Here is a 21,839-nt window from a genome sequence, read left to right as displayed (position 1 = left end):
CTGGTTGGAGACAAGGTACCTTCTTTTGCCAGGAATTAAAACAAAACTCCTTTAGGAGGGAAATAAACCAGAGAAGCAAGAGCACCAGGACCATTTCACTCCTCCCAAGCCAGGAACTCCAATGACTTGGATGCTAGATTCTGTGACGATGTTACCCAGAGGCAAAGTCGAGCTAAAAGTTCAGGTCCTTTCCTGTGTACCAGGTGCCACAGGGTTGGATGCAAAGCTAAGAACCACCTCATATAACCTCAGATATTGTGGTTTTTCATTCTGCAAAGCTGTGGCTACGGTTGAGAGACACAGACAAGCAGGGGTATTTCCTTTGGGAGCAGATACGTGATTGATGTCATGCGTGCCTCCTGGGCTCCCACCTCTGGCTGGCACATAGCCATTTAGCTTCATCTGGGCTGCTTCTGCTTGACATGCCAATGGAGATCCCAGACGACTAGAAAGTCACTCTCTTATGCAGTGTGGGAAAGATTAAGATGCTTTTGCTCTATGCTGGGTTGACTTCCTTGGCAAGTGTGAGCATCCTGATATTTGCTCAACATTTTGAAAGTTTGCTGTGGGGGCCAGGCATGTCCCTGCCATCAAGGAACTTTTAATCCAAAGAGAATAGCTGACTCACACAAAACATTTATAATAGTTGAAGGACAAGTGCTAAGTCAACTCAAAGTTCTAGGCAGGCACAGAACAGAGTTCTAGGCAGGCAGAATATGCATTCTGATTTGCCCTGGGGAGTAAGGGATAGCTTCAAAGTAGCAGCAGTCCTGGAATCACTGGGCAGACCTACTGAGGAAGCCATCTGAGGAGGCAGGAACAGCATATTAGCAAGCACAGAGCTAAGAGAGCATTTGGGGCTGAGCAAGCACTTGGGTGAATGATAGTAAGTAACAAGGTGGGACAAATAGGCAGGGGTCCAATGATTGAGATCTCTAATGCTGAAACAAGGACAGTAGGCCTCATGTTTGGGTGATGAGGCACTGCTGAAATCTGGGCAGCAGAGGCACTGTCAGATGAGTATGTGAGAAAGGTGACGGCTGTCAGTGTAAAGCCTGGACGAGGGGATGTGGGAGTGGAGGCTGGGAGATGAACCGAAGCCCTTGGAGATGGCTTGGAAGGGCGGTGGTGAGAAGGAAAGGATATAAATGGACAGCACTTGAAGATCAGGGAATAGGGAATGTGAGTGAGACTGGTGGTTCTTCTTCTTCTTCAAGCTTGGGAAGACAGAAAGTACAGGGGGGCAGCAGGTTTGGGGTGGCAAGGGAGAGATGGTGAGCTCTACTTCATGTTGGCCGAGCGTCACTGCCTTTGAGCCATCCAGGTGGAAAAGTCAACTAGAAGGATCTCTGAAGCGAGGTCTGAGCCGGAGAACTTGTCAGCAGCACGTGGTGGGTGGTGGCTTGAAGCCATGGAAGTGGGTGAGGTCACTTAGGGAAAGAGCATGGAATGAGAACAGGGGTGAGCTAAGATGGAGCCCTGGGAGCATGAGAAGGTGTGAGAAGAGAAGCCCATGAAGAAAACTAGGAGGAGGAAGCTGAAGGGTAGCAGGTTTCTAGGAGAAAGCACTATGTGCAGATAGTGGCCCCTGTGCACAGTGTCCGTCTTTCACAAAGCTCCTTCTAGATCTTGTTGCAGTCCATAGTGGTTTATGTTCACAAGGCCTTTTTTGGGCACAGTGCTACACTCATCTTTTCCGGGCTCTGTGTGTACCTGATGGTCTTTACCAATGGGATCAATTTCCAATTATGCTGAGTTCTATTTCCCCTTTTAGAGTTTGGACAAACCAGCCACAGAGAGGTTCTGTGGTGCGCACAACAGCTCACACAGAGGCTGGGCTCCAAGTAGAACTTGAGCTGCTTTTTTCAAATATTCGCTGCTGGAATGGCTGCAAATACCACTCAGCAGGCCATGCAGCACCTGCCTCACAAACAAAGAGGCTCCACAAGATTGAAAGATGGAACCGGTACTGCAGAAGGGCTCAATATGGGAAGCATCATAAAGGGCAGGGAGTAAAACGTTCCTGGAAGAGAGAAACGCGAACAGCCTTGGCTTCCACAAGGAGCCTCACCTTGTGGTGGTCCTGGTACCTGCAGACAGAAGAGAAACTCCCATTCACCACAGAGAGCCAGGCTACTCTCAAACAACTCTCTCTCTTCCCAGGAAACAACTGCATCCTTGGTCTTTGAGGGAGAGGAGTGAGCCAACTGAGGGGTAAGAAGAGGCTAACTCTTCAGTGTTGAAGTGAGAGGGGAAAGATTCCTTTCAAATCCAAAGCAGAAGTCTAGGAATATCATCGATATTACTGATGCCTGTCTCTTTCTGGCCAGAGCAGAATGAACAGCTCAGTGCTTTTCTAGCCTCTGAGCGAAAGGAAGAAGGCGCCTTGGTCTATGGTTCTTGTGAACTGTGAGCACGCTCCTCAGTCCTGGGAAGTGTCCATGGTGGCCTCCAGGAGGGGTTCCATGCTGATGGGGAGCATGTGTGGGTCTCTGAAGAAACAGGTTGAGTGAAATACCCACTTAGAGGGTTTGGATACAAGTGCAGGGACTCAATTTCTCAGTTTCTGTTAGCCGTGACATTCATAAGTGGTTTTCCACACGCAGCTTGCTTTGCGTCATTAAATAGCGGCTGGGTTCCACGTCGCAAGCTACCCTCTGCGTGCCTGCACAGTTCTTAAAGCGCTGCAGCAGAAGACACACACTTGGCAAGGAAGGGTGGTTAAAAGACTCATGACCCTTAGAATTTGGGGGAATCCAGGAAATTTGCTTTTCAAGGACAAGGAGCCTTCTGCCTACCTTCGAAGAGGGGACACAATCTGAGCCCATTAGGACGTATCCATGCAGGCTATATGCTGGTATTTGGGAGTAAAGAAAGTAAGGTAAATTTACTAAATCCTGGCCTTGAAGTTAGACGAATTCAAGACAGCGTCTAGAAAGTCAACATTCAGAAAACAGTGGCTTGTTGCCATGACAGCCATGCAGAAGAGTGTCTCAGCCCCCTCCCACTCTGTCACTTACACCTTTATGACCCTCAGAAATGCTGTATTCACAATCTTGCTCAAGAAGGTGTCTGTCGGGGTTCTTTGTCTTTAAGAGAATCACACTTCTCAATAATTTTTCTAATTTCATTCTAAGACAGGCAGAAGTTCAGAGGTTTACATTTCAAAAACAACTCAAAACCCCACAACTGGCTACTTCAGACTAGGCAATATATTTCCTTTGCTGTGGAAAAAAAAAGTTTACTTACATTTCATCTAAGAAAGACTCCCTAGAAAAGGCAACCTAAGCCTATTTTCGCAGTCCCTGGTCCCCTCCACTCTTAACTGCTGTGTTTCTATCAAGGTTCCTGAAGCCACAGTTTCCTTCTTAACCTGTTTTATGTCTATAGACAAACAATGTAACAGTTTCAGTTACCTCCATATTTTGTACTAATATAACAGCAACACATCATAAGTCAACCCAGTTAATGTTAACCCATTATGGTGAGGCTGAAGCATATATCAAGAGAAACAGACCGTAACCTCTACCCCTTTCACGCTGACGACTGCAATGAGAAAGTCATGGAGCCTCTCACTCGGAGGAGCCCAAATCTATGAGCCTTACTAGCCAGGAATCTGGAAGGGAGCCTCCCACGTGAGTTTCCCTACAGGTAGGCAGAATGTTCAACCTGTGCAGGCGAGGAGAGGAGCCAGAGCTCAGGGAGGCTGTGCCAGGGAAGAACATGGTGCACCACAGTGTTGGCCCACCTCCACTGGAAAGTTCTGTAGGTTCTCGTACTCCCCATGCTTCCCAATGGCCCTCAATCTGTTTCTTCTATATGCTCTTTGCCTTAGATGATACCATGGGCTATCCAGCTGTCCCAGGCAGAAAGCTGGGCATCGTCCTCAATTCCTCCTGCTCCGGAGCACCATCTGCATTTAACTAGCGCACTTTCAGTTCTGAGCTGTCTCATCTCTACCTCCCGAAGACCACACAGACACATTCCTTTGAATCCATTCTTGCTGCTGCTTGCCTTGGTCCCACCTCGTTCTCCTCCTCAGTCACTAAAATATCCCCCACCTCTCAGCTGGCTTCCCAGTCCAGACGCCCCTGCCCCTCATCCCCTCCTCCATGTCCCCCCAACACTTCTGCTAGGGTCTGATTTCTAATGAGCAAACGTAAGCAGGTCGCTCTGCCGCTAAATGCCTTCAACAGCTTCTATCAATGTCAGATCTTTCGCAAAGCCTAGCATCTGGTTTTCCCCTCTTCCCAGACTTCTTTCCCATGTGACACTTGAGCCATAGATGCACTCAGTCAACCTGTCCCATCACCATGCTTTCATGTATTCTTCTCCCTTTGCACAGAATGCCCTTCCCTTCCCTTATATACTTGGCTAACTTTAATCATGCTTCAAGACTCAGCTCCAGGACTCTCCTCCTCAGGAACTTTCCTTGACTTCTCTCCACTTTGCATTAGGGACCTCCTTGGTGCCTGTCTGACCCAGCACAAGTCTCCGAAGACAAGACATTTTCACAGCCATACACCTGCATCAGGTACCTGTTTGTTGTTCATGTGACAGGACTCCCTTGAGGCAGGTACAATCTGTTTCTTCTCTGTCTCCCCAGTAACTAGCCCCAAGCCTCTCTCAGCAGGTGCTTAAAAGTCAACTGACTTGATAAGGACTAAAGTAAAACCTAATAAGTCTTTCTTTTTTTCTCTTTGCTCCCGTAGAACACAGCCACATCACTCATCAACAGCGCTGGCCTTTTGAGAAGTCTTTGTGTGTTGCGTCTACACATCATTTCTGAGGACATGGTGCTAAAATGAGGGGCAGGAATGCTCCCTCCCCCAATGGACTTCTGCTCTTCTATATTTTCTCCTCCTTCCAGGAAATTATGGGAGTATCTTTTTTCTCCTCTCGGCCACCTGAAGGCTTTGCATGAGAGAAGAGGTAAGAGAGCACATTCCACTCATGTTGGCACCGAGGGGAAGGAGGACATAACTGAGTATCGACTCGGGAGTCATGAATCTGGGATTCTTCCCCTGGGAAATGTTACGGTGACATTTCTGCAAACAAGGACAACTGAATTTAGAAACCACAATCAGCATATCTGATCCAAACATGTATAACCAGTAGCCTCCACAGGGCATGTTAAGGGGTGGGGGGAACTCTCATATTCCTGCTGTTTCCCACTTCTGTTCATTAATTTCTACTTCAGTAGCTAATCCCATTCTTGCTTTACCCTGAGATTAGTCCGAGATCCCTACCCTGAGGGACATCCAATCTGTGCTTTGGAGCTGACTTACATCTTCAGGATGGGTATTTACTATAAAAGGAAAAACAAAGCAAAGCAGACAGATGATGTTAATCCTCTGAGAGCACAAGTTGGTCTACTTGGGAGAGAACTTCGTGACGATCCCTGACAGGGTGTGCTGACACCAAGACAAAAGAGGGAGAGATCGATGTTTGTGAAAATCTTAAAAAGAAGAATGCTGGGCCGTGAGCTTTATTTCACACTTTTGACCCAAGAGGCACATTCCTAAGGGACGGTTCGTAGCCAAACCTGGCAGGTTGTCCAGATGAAAAGGAAGGAATAGATGAACAATGTTTCAGCAAGGTATGCAGAGCTGTTGGCAAGAAAGATGAATTCATACTAAATTCAGCTCAATTCTGGTGACTTTTTATCCTTTTCCCAAGGTGTAGGGGGAGGGCTGACATGCATCTTCTGGAGATCTGGAACTCCTCCAAATTCAACCGCAGATACCTTGTTGTTTCTATGTACTAGGCTTTTTTTTTAAATGTAGGAAAATAGCAATGCAGTGATGGCATCCCGAGGTGGACCGGAAAGTAGCCTCAAAGGGCTGATAATTCTGCCAGAGGACCTGGTCCCAAGAAAGAAAGAGATGTGAATTCGAGAGGAAGAGCTGGCTCTTTTTAGAAGCACAGCCTTAGATTTCATATTTCATTTCCCAGAAAGTATGAATTAATTTGGAAACTTAAAATGGGCGTCTGCTCTTGGACGTAGGGATCCAATGAGAACCTCTTAGGCTGGGCATGGTGAGGGCTGCTTCCTGGGTGCGTCCTGGAAGGCCACTCTGGATAGTCTCTGCTGACAGAGTTGAGCAGTGGCCTTTTCGAGAAGACCTCTCCAGGCATAGCCAGGGGGTGGCTTTTTGGATGCTTTTGGACCCTGACTCTGGATGCTTACTGTTTTGGGGTATGGACATATCTACTGCTTGACCTATCAGCTGAACTGTGAATACACTTATCCCACAAACAGAATCCTTCATTGTTTCTCATGTCCTCATTCAAATATGTTTTGCCCTTTGCTTTGCTATGGACTTTATATTTTGAATCCCAAACCAATTCTTTGGAGCAAGCAGTTCAATAGGTCAGCAGAAGGTGGATATACATAGGAAAGAGTCCACTGTTTCATCCGGTCACCAAATAGCTTGTTTTCTGACCATATCCCTTGGGCCTATAAAGAAACTCTTGGATATAAGCGCTTATCTGCATCACTTTCTGACTGAAGAATCTCTGAGGAGACAATTCTTATCAATTCTGAAGAAAAGAATAGAAGAGGCTTATATATGGGATATTCCTTGAACTTTGATTTTGACTTTTATTCTAAAACAGCAATAAGAAATTGGCTCAATTTTCCTCTCATTCATTTCTCTTTAAAAACGTGCTCGCAGGGTGCCTGGGTGGCTCGGTTGGTTAAGCATCCGTCCTCGGCTCAGGTCATGATCTCACGGTTTGTGAGTTCAGGCCCCACGTCAGGCTCTGCACAGACAGCTCAGAGCCTGGAGCCTGCCTCAGATTCTGTGTCTCCCTTTCTCTCTGTCCCTCCCTTACTCGTGCTCTGTCTCTCTCTCTCTCTCTCATAAATAAATAAAGACATTAAAAGAATGCTCTCATTATTGTTTTCTCACCTCACCATGACAGCACACAGTGAGCATACTTTTAACTACTTTGGGAGAATGTTGAAGGTGTACATTAAAGAAGAAAGAAAGAAAGAGGAAAGGAAAGGAAAGAAAGAAAGAGAAAGAAAGAGGAAAGGAAAGAAAGAAAGAAAGAAAGAAAGAAAGAAAAGTAAAAGGAAGAAAGAAAGAAAAAGAAAAAGAAAGAAAAGTAAAAGGAAGAAAGAAAAAGAAAGTAAAAGGAAGAAAGAAAGAAAAAGAAAGAAAGAAAAGTAAAAGGAAGAAAGAAAAAAGAAAAGAAAGCAACCCTCTTATAACCAGACAGGCCCAGCATTCCTCTCTAGGAGAGGTCTGTATCCTAGAGAACGGCCTTCCCACAGGACCCTCCTCGCCCTTGAACACAAAGGCCAAGGCCTCCTTCCCTCAGTTACCAATTAGAATCGCACATATGTTTTCTCAGAAACGTGCCGCCAGACACTCCACTTCGCCTGGGAAGAAGCTAGTCCAGAACAATGGCTGACCCTGCCTCCCTTGGTCCCTCAGGTGCTCCGGTGCCCCAGTGACAGATGCCCTGCAGGCTTACCTAAAGCCTGGCTGAGCCTCACCTGCTACCCGTCACCTGGGGCTCAGCCGCTTGAGCACACAACCACGTAACGTGGACTCAGAAATGAGTTTTGCTACATCTCCAAAATTATGACACATTCCCTCGAAAACTGTGAAAGAGAAAGAGGACACACATCCCCTCCATGCCAAAATGAGCCATTGTTTGTGCTGCCTGTTAAACACCTTTAAAGACCCACTTGTATCAGCAGAAGAAAAGCATCAAGACACATCCCACTCACTCTGGGCATTCATCACGGGGTGGGGGTGGCATGGGGAGCACACAGGCCTGCAGTTGAGGGAGAGGAACGTTTGAGGAATGCACTTCATTCCCCTAGTGGACAGGCTCCGTGTTTCAGCCTGGTACTCTCTCATAGCCAGCCCCTGGGTGGTCATGGGCGTCTTTCTGTGCCACACTGTGATGGCAGAGAGGGGACTCAGTAGACAGCCTCCTTTGTCAACACTGATCCTTCTTGAAGGGAAGGTCAGAGACACAAAACCTCAGCACCATGGATGCCAGCAAAGGGGGTGCTCCCAGAACCCCCCTCAGCACTGTACTCCCAGAAGCATGACTGGTTATTGTTTCTCCATCGAAAACATATTAGTGTGTCCCTGATGAGCATCTTTCCCTAAGGACTTCCCAGACCTTGAACAACTTAGCGTCTAAAAATACAAAATGCACGTATCCTCTTTGAACCTATCACGGGTAATTGGGAAGTCTCTGTCTCCTGATGAGTATCGTTAAGAAAAGGACAGATTTACAGGGCAATGTACAAACATTTATTTATGCTGCACAAAAAGGCCTTTATCACCTGTATGCAAATCTGTTATCAGGCTTAAAATACTGTCAGAGATTCTCAGTGGTATTTTTTTCATGTCCCTTAAACAGATGCAGAGAAAAGAATTTAAAAGTTTCTTTGGATATCAAAGGAATAGGGAGAGAGAAAGGAAGCACTACAATGATTCTGCATTAAGAAAGACCTAAAAAAAAAAAAAAAGATCCTGTGGTTTGTTTTGTTACATTATTGATGGTTCCCTGGCCACAGCAAGGAGGTAGAAGGCTGGAGTAGCTGAGCGCCTTTACAAACAGGGCAGGCTGAGAAATGTATGTGCAAACAGTAGATCCTATCAGTTAGCTGTGACTCATTTAACTGCCTACAAGTCCCTGCATTAAAAAAAAAGAAAAGAAAAAAAAAAGAGTGTTGACCTCTCTTGCTCTGGCTCCTGCTTCCCAGGCTTCCCAGGAAGGGGAATCCCAGGAATGGTTAACCCTGAAGCTCTGCAAGGGATGGGTCCAATGCATAAGCCTGGGGAGAGGACTGGGCTCCTCTCTTGCTCACTATCTACCTCTCTTTTTACCCTTCTAACTCCAAATAAAGGGGCCAACTCTGTTCCCAGTGGTTTCTCGTTCAGTCACTCACCTTTCATACCACTACCTTCTTCTTGGAATGTGTTACGAGCAGTGTTCTGATCTTCTAAGTGTTCACTCCCACCACTTCCTGAAGAGGCTACACTGCTTTGTGGAGACAGGGGGGCATGATCGGATGGGAGGCACTGGGGTCCTCTAGCTCGTAAGTCCTCATGAGACATCCATCCATGTCCTAGAGGCTGGTTTGGCACATTCATGGGTGGGGTAAGGGACACAGATCGTTTCAAAGGGCTGTGGTGTGCCTGGCCTGAGAGAACTGGAAAAAAAAAATAAAATGAAATAGGTTATTCCCCCCCCTTTAGCCTGGGCCACAGAGAACCCACAATACCTTTTAACCCTGAGAGATGATGCTAACCTGTCTGACGACTCTATCGGTGGTCACCGCAGGCTGAATACAGGCCTGGCAGGGGCTTTCCCTTCAAGGGCTGCTGTCTGGACCTTGTGCTGGGCTGGGTTTCCCCAGGGAGACTATACCTATAGTGCCCACACATCTGGCCTTAGGCTTTGTGGGTCAGGGTCTGGTTTTCATTCTAACTCTAGAAATCAGGATTTGTGGCAGTAGGCCTATAAATCAGGTGAGGCTTGACAGCCTGGCAAAGTGGCCATCTGCCAAGAGTAAAAAGAACATACGCTGCACATTTTTTTTTTTTTTTAAACACACAAAACCCAACATTACCCGTGTCATTAGGGTGGACTCTTAGAGGGCAAGGCAGGCTGGTTACCATTTGGGATCTTTGCTGGGCTGAGCTAGAAGGTGGGCTAGTCCTTCCGACCAGGAACCAGGGGAAACTATCAGCTCTGGAAGGGTGCAGGCTCAGCGAGGGCCGCCGTACTAACCCGGACCTCAGGGTACGTGTGGGACACTGGTAGCTGTGTGTGAAAGGGCCGATTCTTTCCCTCGGCTTCACAGGTTAATGCCAAACTTCATCTTGAAAACACTTCCAGGTAACAAGGCTTTCATTCAGAAGCCAGTGGGGTGCGCTCAGTGAGCTGGGGGTGGTTTTTACCAGCATGTTTAACTCGTCCACACAGCGGGCAACATCTGCGTAGCCCCCGTGTTTAATTTCTTTTCCAGAAAACTAGGAAAAAGCAACAAAACTCACATAACTAGCCAAATCAAATGGAGGTCATTCGAGGGAGGGATTTAACCAAAATCAATGCCGAGGAAGCCGACGGTACCCTTGGTTGGTTTTTCTGGGCGTGTTAAGTGACAGCTTCACAAAATAAGTCTATTCATAACATTCTCTCCAAGCACTGGTCCCTCACAGGCCCAGTTTATTTTGACTGCTGCAGCGCTAGCATGGAATTGAGCCACATGCATTTTTAAACATTTTTCAGGGAAGCCATTAAGTTCCATCTCAGGCCGTATCCCCTACAGTGAGGTATTTGCTCCCCCAAGTCCAGACAAGCGCTTCTTTGCTGGTGTTAATCTCCGTGTTTTTTAGTCAGCAGACCTGACATCCCAGTCTAAGAAGTTCTGTTCTTGGTTAAACTGCGTTTCTGGTGTGGTAGCACACCACACAAAGACCTGGGCAGTAGGTTACCTTGCCCCGAACTGAAAGATAAAGACCAGAGCCAAAAGGCTGGGTGTTCCCAGAAAGTGTCTTTGGACAGTGGTGGTGTGGGAAGGTAGCTTATGGTCAGCTGGCATCAGCCAGGCCCCGAGAGCAATGAGGCTCACACCTCTGTTGTCAATGTTTCCATGTGGCTTCAGATGGCCAGAGGGCAGCTTGTGTGAAAGGGGGGCAATCAGAAGGGTCAGACACTTCTTTATGAACAAAATAGGAGGGGAACAAGAGAGCTGCTGAGTTTATCATTTGCAACCTGGGAAATTTCTACATTAGGTAGATTCTATCAAAGGCAAGGAATTCTCATTGAACTTTAAAAAACGCAAGGGGAACATTGTTTAAAAAAAAAATTTGTTTTGACCCTGACAGGCTGAAATAGCTTGCCTTTCCACTAAATAGACTAGGGAAGAAACTATTTTAAAAGGCTCCCTGGAAAATGCATTGCTACCTGGTTGGATCAGAAGTAGCAAGAGAAAAAGAAAAAAAAAAAAAGCAGAAAGAAAAAAATAAATAAAAAGGAAGCAGCAGCAAAAATGAAGAGAGAAGCCAACAGGAAGGAAAGCCAGACATCCAGAAAATCCATTTCATGCCTGTCTAAGTATTTATATAAAATGGGGCAGACTTGTTTAGGCCTGCACCAAGTGCTGGGATGGTCCAGCTTAAACATCTTTGCTCCCTGGTACCTTGGCAACCATTTCAGAGTATCTGGTGGATGCTCCGAATGTGCCAGCCAGGTGTGCCTCAAGCAGAAATGGGGGCTCCTCTTCATAGCCAGGATTGGAGTAAGCCTAAAACCATAAAAACAGGCCTTGCCGAAGAGAGAAACGCAGCTTTGAAGTGCTTTAGCACCTAGTCTGGTTAGAGGTGACAAGTAAATCTATAATCACGGGTAGTAACCCTGCTAAGAGAGTCCCCACCTTTGGATACTGAGAACAATACCCCACATGTTGAATAAGCAGTTGAATTCCATTGTTGGATGGAGCCAATTTGCTTCTTTCCCCCTAAACTTTTCTTAAAAGCCACACTGCCTCCCCATTGATGGGCATCCTTGGGGAGGTTGTCAGTATCCAAGGAATCCACTGGTTATTGAGAATGGAACAAAGTAGGTACCTAACTTAATGGGACTTAAAGGGATACATCACAGAAACCTACACCCATGTCTTCATATATTCCTGAGCTTGACTGATGTCACAGGGGATGTGGTATAAACTTGGCCTCTGCCTCTAATAAAAAAATCAATTATACCTGAGGTGCCAGAGCCTTTTCGCAGTAACTTTCTACTAAAGGCCCCACCCTGTCTGTATCATAAAGACTCCCGCAGCTGGGCACCGAAACAGAAAGATCTCCTTAGGAGCTGACCTACTGTTTCAACCAAGCAAAATGCCTCCCACTAAGCTTCTGATTTGCAGAGAGGGCCATGCATTTAGACCCAGGCTGGATGCCACACCTAAATAAGAGCAGAGTCATGTTGGGCAAATGCCTCATTTCTCCAAGGAGAACCAAAGCCCCAGGCAATACAGGCTTGGCTTCCTGTGGGAAGGAGACAGAAGCCGGTGACAGGTGACCTGCCAACAGTGCCATATTGGGGTGAAGACAGATCTTCAGGTAGAGGTGGAGGCCTTGGCCACAAAGCCAATTTTCATGTTACCTCGTGAGCTAGAGTACTTTGTTTGGCACGGACTGGCAGAGGAAATAATAAATGCCATGGGCAGAGCGCAGGAAGATAGGCCACACTGCCATGGAATTAATGAGGTGGCCAGGGGCAGGTTATCGATGGTTGTCCCATCACTCCATTTTTTAACCGAAAGAACTCATCTGAAGTGGTGATAAAAGGATGAAGAGGGAAAATGGATATTGAAATAAACAGATAAATAAATTTCCTTTTCCTATGAGTAGGGAGGGAGAGCAGTGAAAACAGTCTTCTGTGTTAGCTGTCCCAGAATGACTCTAGCTAGAAGCAGACCTTTCGAATGTTCTCGCTTGTGGACTGCTATGCAGCAGACAACGACCAATGCTCCATTCAGACTTAAGCTGCCCCAGGTGTATTCGAACATGGCAGAATTAAGTACACCTTGAAAAAAAAGATCTCAGTATAGATTAGAAATTGGCAGTTTCCAGCAGAATTGAAGTCCTAAGTTTACATTGCATTTGTGACTTTATCATAGGTGAGGTGGGGGGCAGGATGTTTCAGAGTAGATTCATTACATTGCAAATCCTACTAAAAACTACCCAGGGGAACAAGGTTGTGCCTCTTTCTGCTCTTGAAAAACTGAAGCTAAAACTTCATACTGTGTACAGTATAGATTCAATATTGCTTATTAATTTTAGAAGGAAATATAGATTCAATATTGCTTATATTTTATTATAGGAAATGTCAAGTATGTACACATATACATGTGTGTATGTGTATGTACGTCAATACAATACTATAATCTAGGGGATCGTTTGTAAATTCAAGTGAACCAAAAATTAATAATATCTATTGAATAAGTCTAGTTGAAATATGCAAAACACAGCTAAAAATAATCTTGCTACAGCACTGGAGCTGTGTGATGTGAGTACAGAGGGTCTTCTAATCTGGCAGTAAACTCTGTCATACCATTCTTGGCTAGCCAACTTCTCTGACCTCATTTAACCTCATGATTTGTTTTTCATCTCGAGACTATCTTTAATGAGACTCCTTTCAACGCCTTTTTAGAGGAAAATACGATACCTGGCTCTGGGTTCTGTTCTTTGAAGTATTTTCTTGAAAGCCTGGAAATCAGATTTCTTACCCCTTTCTTTTGACCAACTTGACTTCATCTCAATTTTTAGTTACTGAAATAAAATTCAGCAAAAGACTTTCGGGGATAGACTCTTTTAAGAAAATTAGGTATAACTACTTTTTGTGCTTTCTAATGTGACAAATGATAGGGTTTGTAGAAAGAGGAAGTTTTGGGATACTGGCCCAACTATCTCTTTGGTTCACTGTCAGGTTAGGCATTATACCTCACAGTCAAGGAGAGAAGAAGTGATCCCCATAAGCGAACCATCCAGATAATGGAAGCTCCACTGTTACACTGAAACTTTATCCTAACAAACTTTAATGCAGATCTTTCAAAGATACATTGCATACTTCCCTGTTCTACTTAAACTTACACACTGAATGCAATTTATGCATTTCATGCTTTAAAAGGTATTGTTATGGGGTACCAGAGCAGCTCAGTCGGTTAGGTGGCAGACTTGATTTCAATTTGGGTCAAGATCTTGTGGTTCGTGAGATCGAGCCTCATATTGGGCTCCACGCTGACAGTGCGAAGAGTCTGCTTTGGATTCTCTCCCTCCCTTTCTGTCTTCTCCCCCACTCACGCTCACTCTCTCTCAAACTAAAGAAATAAAACTTAGAAAAAAATTTTTTTGAATTATTATTATGAACATAGATTCTTAACATTTCACAGCTGGAAGCCCCCTGCAAGGTAGTTCAATAATTCCCAAGGTATGAACTGTGGACCCCTGGGTAGTGGAAATATTTTAATTTCCCTATACACACCACACTGTTTATAGATGAAACACTGTGTTGCAAATAATTTTTATATACATGCAGAGTATTAAAATTAATAAAATATAAATTAATTTACATGCTGCTGAATTCCTAGCTCTTTTTGTCATTTTTTCTCCTTTCAACAGATTCAAAGTGCAAATCTTGTTTTACGGGGACGCCAATTTTTCTTTTTATATGTTACTGACTGAGGCCAAAACTCAATAAATAATAGAGATGATTATTGTTCTCTGCTTTGTTGACTGAGGTTTTCATGGGCAATAGAGGTAGCCTCAGGAACCCCATGCTCAAAGTCCTCTGCACACCTCTCAGTTATACCCTTGCCTCAAATTCCGTCAACCATCACTTTTCATCGCTACCAATATGTTTCCACCTATTTACAGGCTTAACATTTTGTCCTAGAGTTTGGAATCTAGAGTATTGAGGTTGACTTCTTTTTGAATAAGGGTAGGAAATACTCCCATTTTCCTAATGTCACGCCCTTTCATCAAACCCAATAGTTTGTCTTCTCAACCCGAGGTTGAGTTCCACATCCTCATCACGTCCTTATGAACACAGCCACGTAGTCGGGATTTGAAGTTCTCATCTCTTTTCTTCCTAAGCCAGTCTCTCCATTTCTAATTCGACAAGATGCCCTTCTCACAGAGACATTTGTGCTTCATTAAAATGTTCAAATTCTAGACGCTCGTGATAAAACTCAGTCCAATTGCAAGCGTGACTAAACTTTGCAAAAATAACTCATTCTGATTTAGGGATTTTAAAAAGTAAGAACGAGGAAACTAAGCATTTATCTATTATTTTAAAATATGAACTTCAAATTTCTTTCCAACATTAAAAGGTCGTAGCCAATTCCCTCCTCTGGAGGTACATGCTGCATGTATCCACATACCATGATAAAGCCGAGGGAATATGCTACTTATAAGCTGATAATGGTGTACTTTCAGAGTATCTTCTAGACCTACATCCAAAAGTAAACCTACATCCACAAGAAATTCGGAGTATCAGTAGAACCTTTGCTGAATACACCAACTCGAGGGCTCGTATCATGTAGTTCTTAAATTGTGCTGTAAAAGATGGTTTGATACTTGTCAAGTTTAAAGAAGAAAAAGTTCAACCCACTGCCAGCTACAAAATCAAATCATCTCCAAGTTACTAGGGGAGTGTTTCTGTTCATCCCTTTAGTTACTTAAGGCCTGCTTATCAGGCATCTTTCAGGTGTCATCCAAGAATTTCTTCTGAGAGTACTTTCAGAGCATCTAAGGAACTGCTACAAAAGGCTTTCCATTTTCAAAGACTGGAGTTCTGTTAATACCACTTGTATGAATGATTCCAGACATTTGCTTAAGGAAAAAAAAAAAAAAGCCAACATTTTAGAGACTCAGTGGTGAAACGATATTAGACCCTGGATTCCTCTTCTTTAGTTGGTTTTGTGGTGCCACAACCAGTAATCAGAGGCCCTGTAGTGGGAATCTTTGGGGAAGAAAAGATTAATAGTACTGTAAGAATACATTTAAAAACAAAACAAAACCAGGGTACTTGATCAGTGACATCATGCAAAGAAAAAGACAACACCAGTCATATTTATGGCCAAGTATGGATTTGTGTAAAAGGTGGGGGGTGGGGGGGGGAAGAAGGGATTAATGACTAAGGTTAAAATTAACATGCTCTGCCATCATTGCTTCAGGGAATAGATTAAAAGCAAATCTAGAAGGTTATATGCCTCAACTCTGCATGCTTGCTCTCTGCTTCTTGTTCAAAGGTTTGGAAAAGCAGTGCTCACAACATCTGGACACCAGAAGATGATTCCCCCAAACAGCTTCAGACTCCACCTCATTCTGGGGGAAGAAAAGAGACCATGCTACAAAGGAAAGATGTGGTTGGTGGACAGGGTGTTCCCGACAAGCCCAAAGAGGAAGCCACACACTCTCTGGGAAGAGAAAACGTACACTTGCCTAAGCAACAAAACAAAACAAAGGGAGACTCTGGAAGCAGATGAAACCGCAAAGAACATCACAGAAAGGTTGACAAATACACACTGCTAAATCTCCTTTTCCCTATTAAATCTCATTTCCATACAGTATTGAAATGAAAGTATTCTGATGCAGGGAAAAGCACCTGGAGAGGTTTCTTCAATAATGTGAGTCCTTGTCACTGATGTCAGCTCTTATTACTCTACGGACAGCTCAGCCTTTGGGCAGAGCAAAGATGTATGTTTCTGCCTTCACATTATCACTTAAACATTTGGGCTTTTAAGAAGTAAATTAGGATGTTTCTGGCAGACTTTTATTGCTGCATTAATCTTTGGTACATTTCATTTGTCCTCTTTTGTCGGTTTCTATAATGGCAAAACTGGGTGTCATCCAGTAGAAAATCTATTTTAGATAACTGCTATTTGACTTTATATTGTCATTATTTATGAAATAAGTTAGACAAGAAGCCAGTATATACATTTTACAGAAATTGGTTGAATCTTACCCACAGGTTTAACTTCAAATCAAGCAGTCCTAAAAGGAAACTGCCCAGATCCTGATTCCCTTCTATCAAAACCAATGACATCAATATGGAAGAATTTGACACAACTGTAGCAGATGTTTAAGCCAATTCAACGAACTGTGGGATCAAGCCAGCCACTTCTAAAGTTCCTGTATACTGGGGTAACTTCTACTTTCCTGCATTATGTTTCTTTTCCTAGCTATATTTATACCTATATGCACTCAACCTTGAGGCTTGTCCATGGAACTTCTACCCACATAGACAGTGAAGAGATGAAATCCAGAAATGAATTCAGACAGAGATGCAGAGTTTGAATCATTTTGTTTATGACACCAAGCAGAGTAAATAATTGAGTCAAGCAAGTGGCCAGGAGTGGATTTAAGAGGGTATGTCCTTTTTCATTTTCCAGCTAATCCACAAAAATGCCCCAGTCATTGTGTTGAAGGAAGAAAGTGGAGAAACTCAGAGAGATAGATGTCCGATGACAAAACTTCCCTCCTACCCCTTTCTTAAAAGATAACTGTCAAATTGTCACTGCTGATGTGCTCACCTGAGCTCACACGCCTATCCAGGAAGTGCTGCTGAAGTTTACAAAATGTGATTGTCCATCCTGTGTTTAACAACTTCAGGGCTGCTAACTGGGCATGGGTACTGGAAAAGTAATCCTCATGTGGAAGTGCAAACAGCCAGGGTTTCGTGATTGAGCAACTAAGTCCCCCCACCACCCCCCACACCGGAGCATCAGTCCCAAGGCCATGGCAGAGTCGCTGAACAAATCGTCAGGGTATCCTTTTACATCCTGACACTGCTAGCGACACTGGTCCAGAGAAGATGCAGGTCAACCCCTTGAAAGGGGCTAACAAAGGATATTTTTAACCCTGTCTATGAACGCCTACCTTGAGCTGAACCACAGGCAAAGTCTGCCGCTGGAACCTAAAGTCTCCCAGATAAGACGGCAGGGTGGCTCTTAAATGCCATGGCACTCATTAGTCAAGTTAGATGCATAAATCCTGCCATCAGGGCCTCCACTCAGCTGACTGCATGACTGGTGCCAAGATCTCTCCGGGTGCGAGACTCTGAACTTTGCCTTGATTGAGCAAAAATATATTTTTTCCCCTTTTCTTTCTAGTTTGAGGAGAAGGGTGATAAATAGAGATGTATTATGTGGTCCCGACTAATGCTTAACTTAGTTACTTGATAGAAGAATGAGAACCCAAGTTTCTCAGTGCTGTGGCTCGCAGGACAATTGACTGATTAGGGAATTGGTTCTTGTTTTCATTAAAGCATTCAATCTAAATGTCAAATGTAATAATACACATAAATAACCATTCAAAAAACCCACAATTTGAGCTTACATTGCTAATTAGATGTTTTTTGTTGTTGTTGTTAATTAAGAGAAATTGGATGGTGTAGGCTCTCCTGGCTTCTTAATTATATTTGATTGAATCACCATGTGATTCAAGACAAGCTATTGAGGCTTCACACATCCCAATTCCCGCCTTAGTTCACCTTTGGTATCTTATTGGATTCCAAACTGTCACAACCAGCCCCCGTGGGTGTTGAAACATGGTGATACTGGTACTCTGTTTGTAAAATTGATTTACTGCGGTCTGTAATTACACATCACGATTTGAATTCTTGACTCGGTACTGCATTTTTCACTTAAACCGTACTGTTCTTCTCCACCCCAGAGAAACAGCATTTACGTAATTGCTCTCAACTCATCTACTTGGGTATTATAAATCAGTCCTGCAATAAAAGACTTCCAGAGACACTGCAGGCACAAGGTTCCTGGCATAACTCAGGCCCCAGGACTGTTCTCGTTTAAGGACAGGAATCGAACAGCGTTCATTTCTTACTGGAGATGAGATGGGAAGGGCTGTCTGGAGACTTTGGATCCGAAGTCAAAGAGAAAGGGGCCAGAGAGTGACCGAGAGGGCTGGGTCGAACCCAGATGGCCAGCTCAGATCCACAGGTCGGGTCCCCCTGCTCCTTGTCTACTTCTGGGTCCCGCTTCACCTGTCACACAAACTGTATAGTGTGTGTGTGTGTGTGTGTGTTCTGCTATTACAGGTCATATACTGGTGACCCTCTGCATTCACAGATTCCATATTTGTGAATTCACCGATTTGCTAAACTTTATTTGTAGGCCCCGAATCAATACATGTGGCATTGTCATGGTCATTCATGCACACGCTCAGAGTGGCAAAAACTTTGAGTCTCTGGTGCACATGTTCCCAACTGAGGCTCAACAGGCACTACTCTCTGCCTTCCTGTGTTCGCTCTTATCCTGTAAATGGGTGTCCTTTCCGAGGTCTGTTTAGTGCCATGTTTTTCTCACTTTGATGTTTTTTTTTTTGGTGATTTTGCTATTTAAAATGCCTCCCCCAACCCCTGGGGTGCCTGGGCGGCTCAGTTGGTTAAGGGTTCGCCTACGGCTCAGGACATGATCTCATGGTTCATGAGTTTGAGTCCAGTTCGTGAGTTCGAGCCCCCCATCGGGCTAGCTGCTGTCAGCGCAGAGCCTGCTTCAGATCCTGTGTTCCCCCTGCTCCCGCCCTTCCCCCTCTCATGCTCGCTCACACTCTCTGTCGCTCTCTCTCAAAAATATTACATTTAGAAATAAATAAATAAAATGGCCCCCGAGTGTAGTAGTGCTAAGGTGCTGTTTGGTTCCTAAGTGCAGGAAGGCTGTGATGTGCCTTAGAGAGAAACGAGATGGAGTAGGTAAGCTTCATTCAGGTATGAGTCACAGTGCTGTTGGCCTTGAGTTCCAGGTCAGTGCAGCGACAACCTGTATCACATAAGATGTCTTCAAACACACATGAAACAAAGTGATGTATTGACTAGTTGATGAAAATGTTCAGAGACTTGCAGGAACATAACCCTGTATCTCCCCAGGAGCAATGGTTCAGGATTTGCTAATTCAGTGTTCACCGTGACTTTATAGAACATAACTATTGCAAATAATCCAAACTCACTGTGTTATATATTGATGCAAACTCTTCACTCCACCTCCCATCTTGGGACATTTTTTGGACACATTTGCCACATTTTTGCCTCAGGCTAGTGGTTCTTAAACTTGGCTGCACAATGGGCGCTGTTGGAGCCTTTAAAAATCCTGATGTCCAGGCTCCATTCCAGACTGAAGTAATAGAAAGATCCTTGTATAGTGGGGTTGGAGCATTCATACTTTTTTAATGCACCTGAGTACTTTTAATGGCTAGCCAGGTGGAAAACTACTGTCTTGGGCTATTTTTTTGCCTGAGTGTTCACCCCAAACTCAGTCCCACATCCTGGACATTGCAAACTTCCCCAGGGTTGGATGCCATTTCTGCCTGGTCTTCAAAAGATGCCCACAAGGAATGGGCATCTTGTTTACTTTTCAAGTGGCTCTGAAAAGACAACATACAAATCACTGTTTCTCCTACCAAACCAGCCTTGTTTGCTTTGGATTCACAAGTAGACCTCGGTGCAGGCTCTTCCGCTCAGGATTTTATCACTCTTGCCCTGCCTTCCAAGTAAAATAAATGATATTTTGCTTCTAGAATTCCAACCTAAATGGTATGTGAGCAGAAATATCCAAAGACTCCTGAGACACATGTTTTTACTCCTGAACAATGGTACTTGCTTCTTGCGGTAGCCATTTCACTCTTGCTGAGTAGGAAGAGAGGGTCAGGGGCCAGCTGGAGGTCCTCTCTGAATGTGAATCAGCTGTAGGAGGCTCGGAGCATATTTTCTCTTAGTCTGGAAATGCCACTGGTGAGAGCATAACTGATTAACAAACTGCAAAAACTGTGCTCTAGATCCATGGACCAGCGGCACTGGAATCACCCGGGCATTTGTCAGAAAGGCTGGACTCTCTGGCCTTACCACAGATCTAGAGAACCAGGATCTGTATTCGAAGATGCCAGACATGTGTGCATATTCAAGGTTAAGAGACACTGCCTTATACCCAGCTCTGACTTGCTGGCTGGGCACTAGTTCTCTTGATGTTGAGGTAGGCACCAACCATACAAAGAGCAGTCTCCTAGAGTGACAAGATTTTGGGATTTGGGTAGTAAGTCATATCATCTTTCTGTGCCTTGGTTTCTCCCAATAGTAGATTTCAAAGGCTACATCTTGGAATTGTTCAAAAAAGTCAAATCATCTCATGCACATAAAAGGGTTTTGCAAAGTGTGAAGTGCTACAAAAATATTAGCTATTAGTTGTCAGAGTAAGAATACTTCAATGTAAACCAACACTGCCAGTGGAAAAATCAACTCAAAGTACTAGCCAATCTAATGACATTCATGGGTCATTTTAGCATATTATGTGTGGTATGAAAAATATCTCTGATTACTTGATAGTGTTTCACAGATTTACAAGAGATAAATTTCCCCCATAGCCTGTTGTACCAAAAAGAGTATCTTCCTTGCTCTTTCAGAATCCTTACTTATACGGACAAGCTTCTCTCGGCCCTAATCAGAATCTTCTTCCTTTGATTGAGACTCAACTTGGACTTTCCTGTCCTTTCATGCATTTCATTTTTATTTTCTGGAGGGTCAGGGCATATGAATCACCTTCTTTATCATTAGATTTCAGTGTCCAGAACTCCTCATGAGACCTCTTTTTCTGTCCTGACATTGGTTAAGCAACACTGATTGCTTGAAGTCCTTACTGAAGATTCTAAGTACCTCCATTATATTTAGAAATTCAAGCTGAGAACCTATTATGTGGCTCGATAACACTGGGTTCTGCATGTACAAAACAAGGGGAATGGACTAGATGAATGAATGAATGAATGAATTCATCAGGTATGTGTCGAGTGCCCACCACGTTCCACGCTCTAAAAGCTGAGGGTACAACATTGAAAAAGCCATTATAGCTCAGTGGATGATCTTTCAGCCTCTCCCTGAGCCAACCTTCCACAATGTTATTAGCATATTTACCATTCTCATTTGGACAAGGTATTTTCCCCACATTATTTATTTCTGCATATTTTTTAAAAGTCTGCCTTGTAATACCAATGGAAGAGCCAGCCAAGGGTGTCAGGGCAAAGGATCTGCCAGCTGCTCACCACAGTCAAGGTTCTGGAGAAGGGAAGGCACTGAATCATATCATCCTCCTCCCCCTTCCTGGCTCATCCCAACGCTCTCCTTTCTCCCACACATTTCAGGCTCTCCTGAAAGGGTGACTGGATAAATGAATGCCTTGTCTCCTCACTCTGCATCTTTCTTACCTGCCCCAGGCTGGGGATACTGTACTGTCATTTCCCCAAATGCAACCCAAAAGACCTATCCTTAAAAACCACCTTTCCTGGTCCTTC

General features: G+C 44.3%; 2 protein-coding genes across 9 annotated transcripts in view; one reads left to right on the top strand and one right to left on the bottom strand.

Annotated features, from left to right (window-relative positions):
• Nucleotides 1–16,129, top strand: part of GCH1 (GTP cyclohydrolase 1) — a 155,413-nt gene extending 139,284 nt beyond the window's left edge. Inside the window, exons 5-6 of one of the 3 annotated variants that reach the window (XR_009264905.1) lie at nt 4,713–4,932; nt 15,797–16,129. Coding sequence is in view for 2 of the 3 variants with exons in the window: in XM_058740683.1 (XP_058596666.1) it covers nt 4,713–4,808 (96 nt within the window). In the remaining variant the exon portion in view is untranslated. Of the gene's footprint in view, nt 1–4,712; nt 5,140–15,796 lie in introns of those variants that run through there. The other 2 variants (XM_058740683.1, XM_058740679.1) reach the window with 2 other exon arrangements.
• Nucleotides 1–21,839, bottom strand: part of SAMD4A (sterile alpha motif domain containing 4A) — a 214,267-nt gene that overhangs the window by 45,214 nt on the left and 147,214 nt on the right. For 4 of the 6 annotated variants that reach the window (XM_058740670.1, XM_058740671.1, XM_058740669.1 and 1 more), the window contains one exon: nt 8,924–9,187. The exons of the other annotated variants lie outside the window; for them this stretch is intronic. In XM_058740670.1, coding sequence (XP_058596653.1) covers nt 8,924–9,187 — 264 coding nt within the window. The remainder of the gene's footprint in view (nt 1–8,923; nt 9,188–21,839) is intronic. 6 annotated transcript variants of the gene reach the window in all.

The sequence above is a fragment of the Neofelis nebulosa genome, chromosome 7, assembly GCF_028018385.1.
Source record: "Neofelis nebulosa isolate mNeoNeb1 chromosome 7, mNeoNeb1.pri, whole genome shotgun sequence".
Classification (NCBI taxonomy): domain Eukaryota; kingdom Metazoa; phylum Chordata; class Mammalia; order Carnivora; family Felidae; genus Neofelis; species Neofelis nebulosa.
This window is presented reverse-complemented; position numbering and strand designations above follow the sequence as displayed.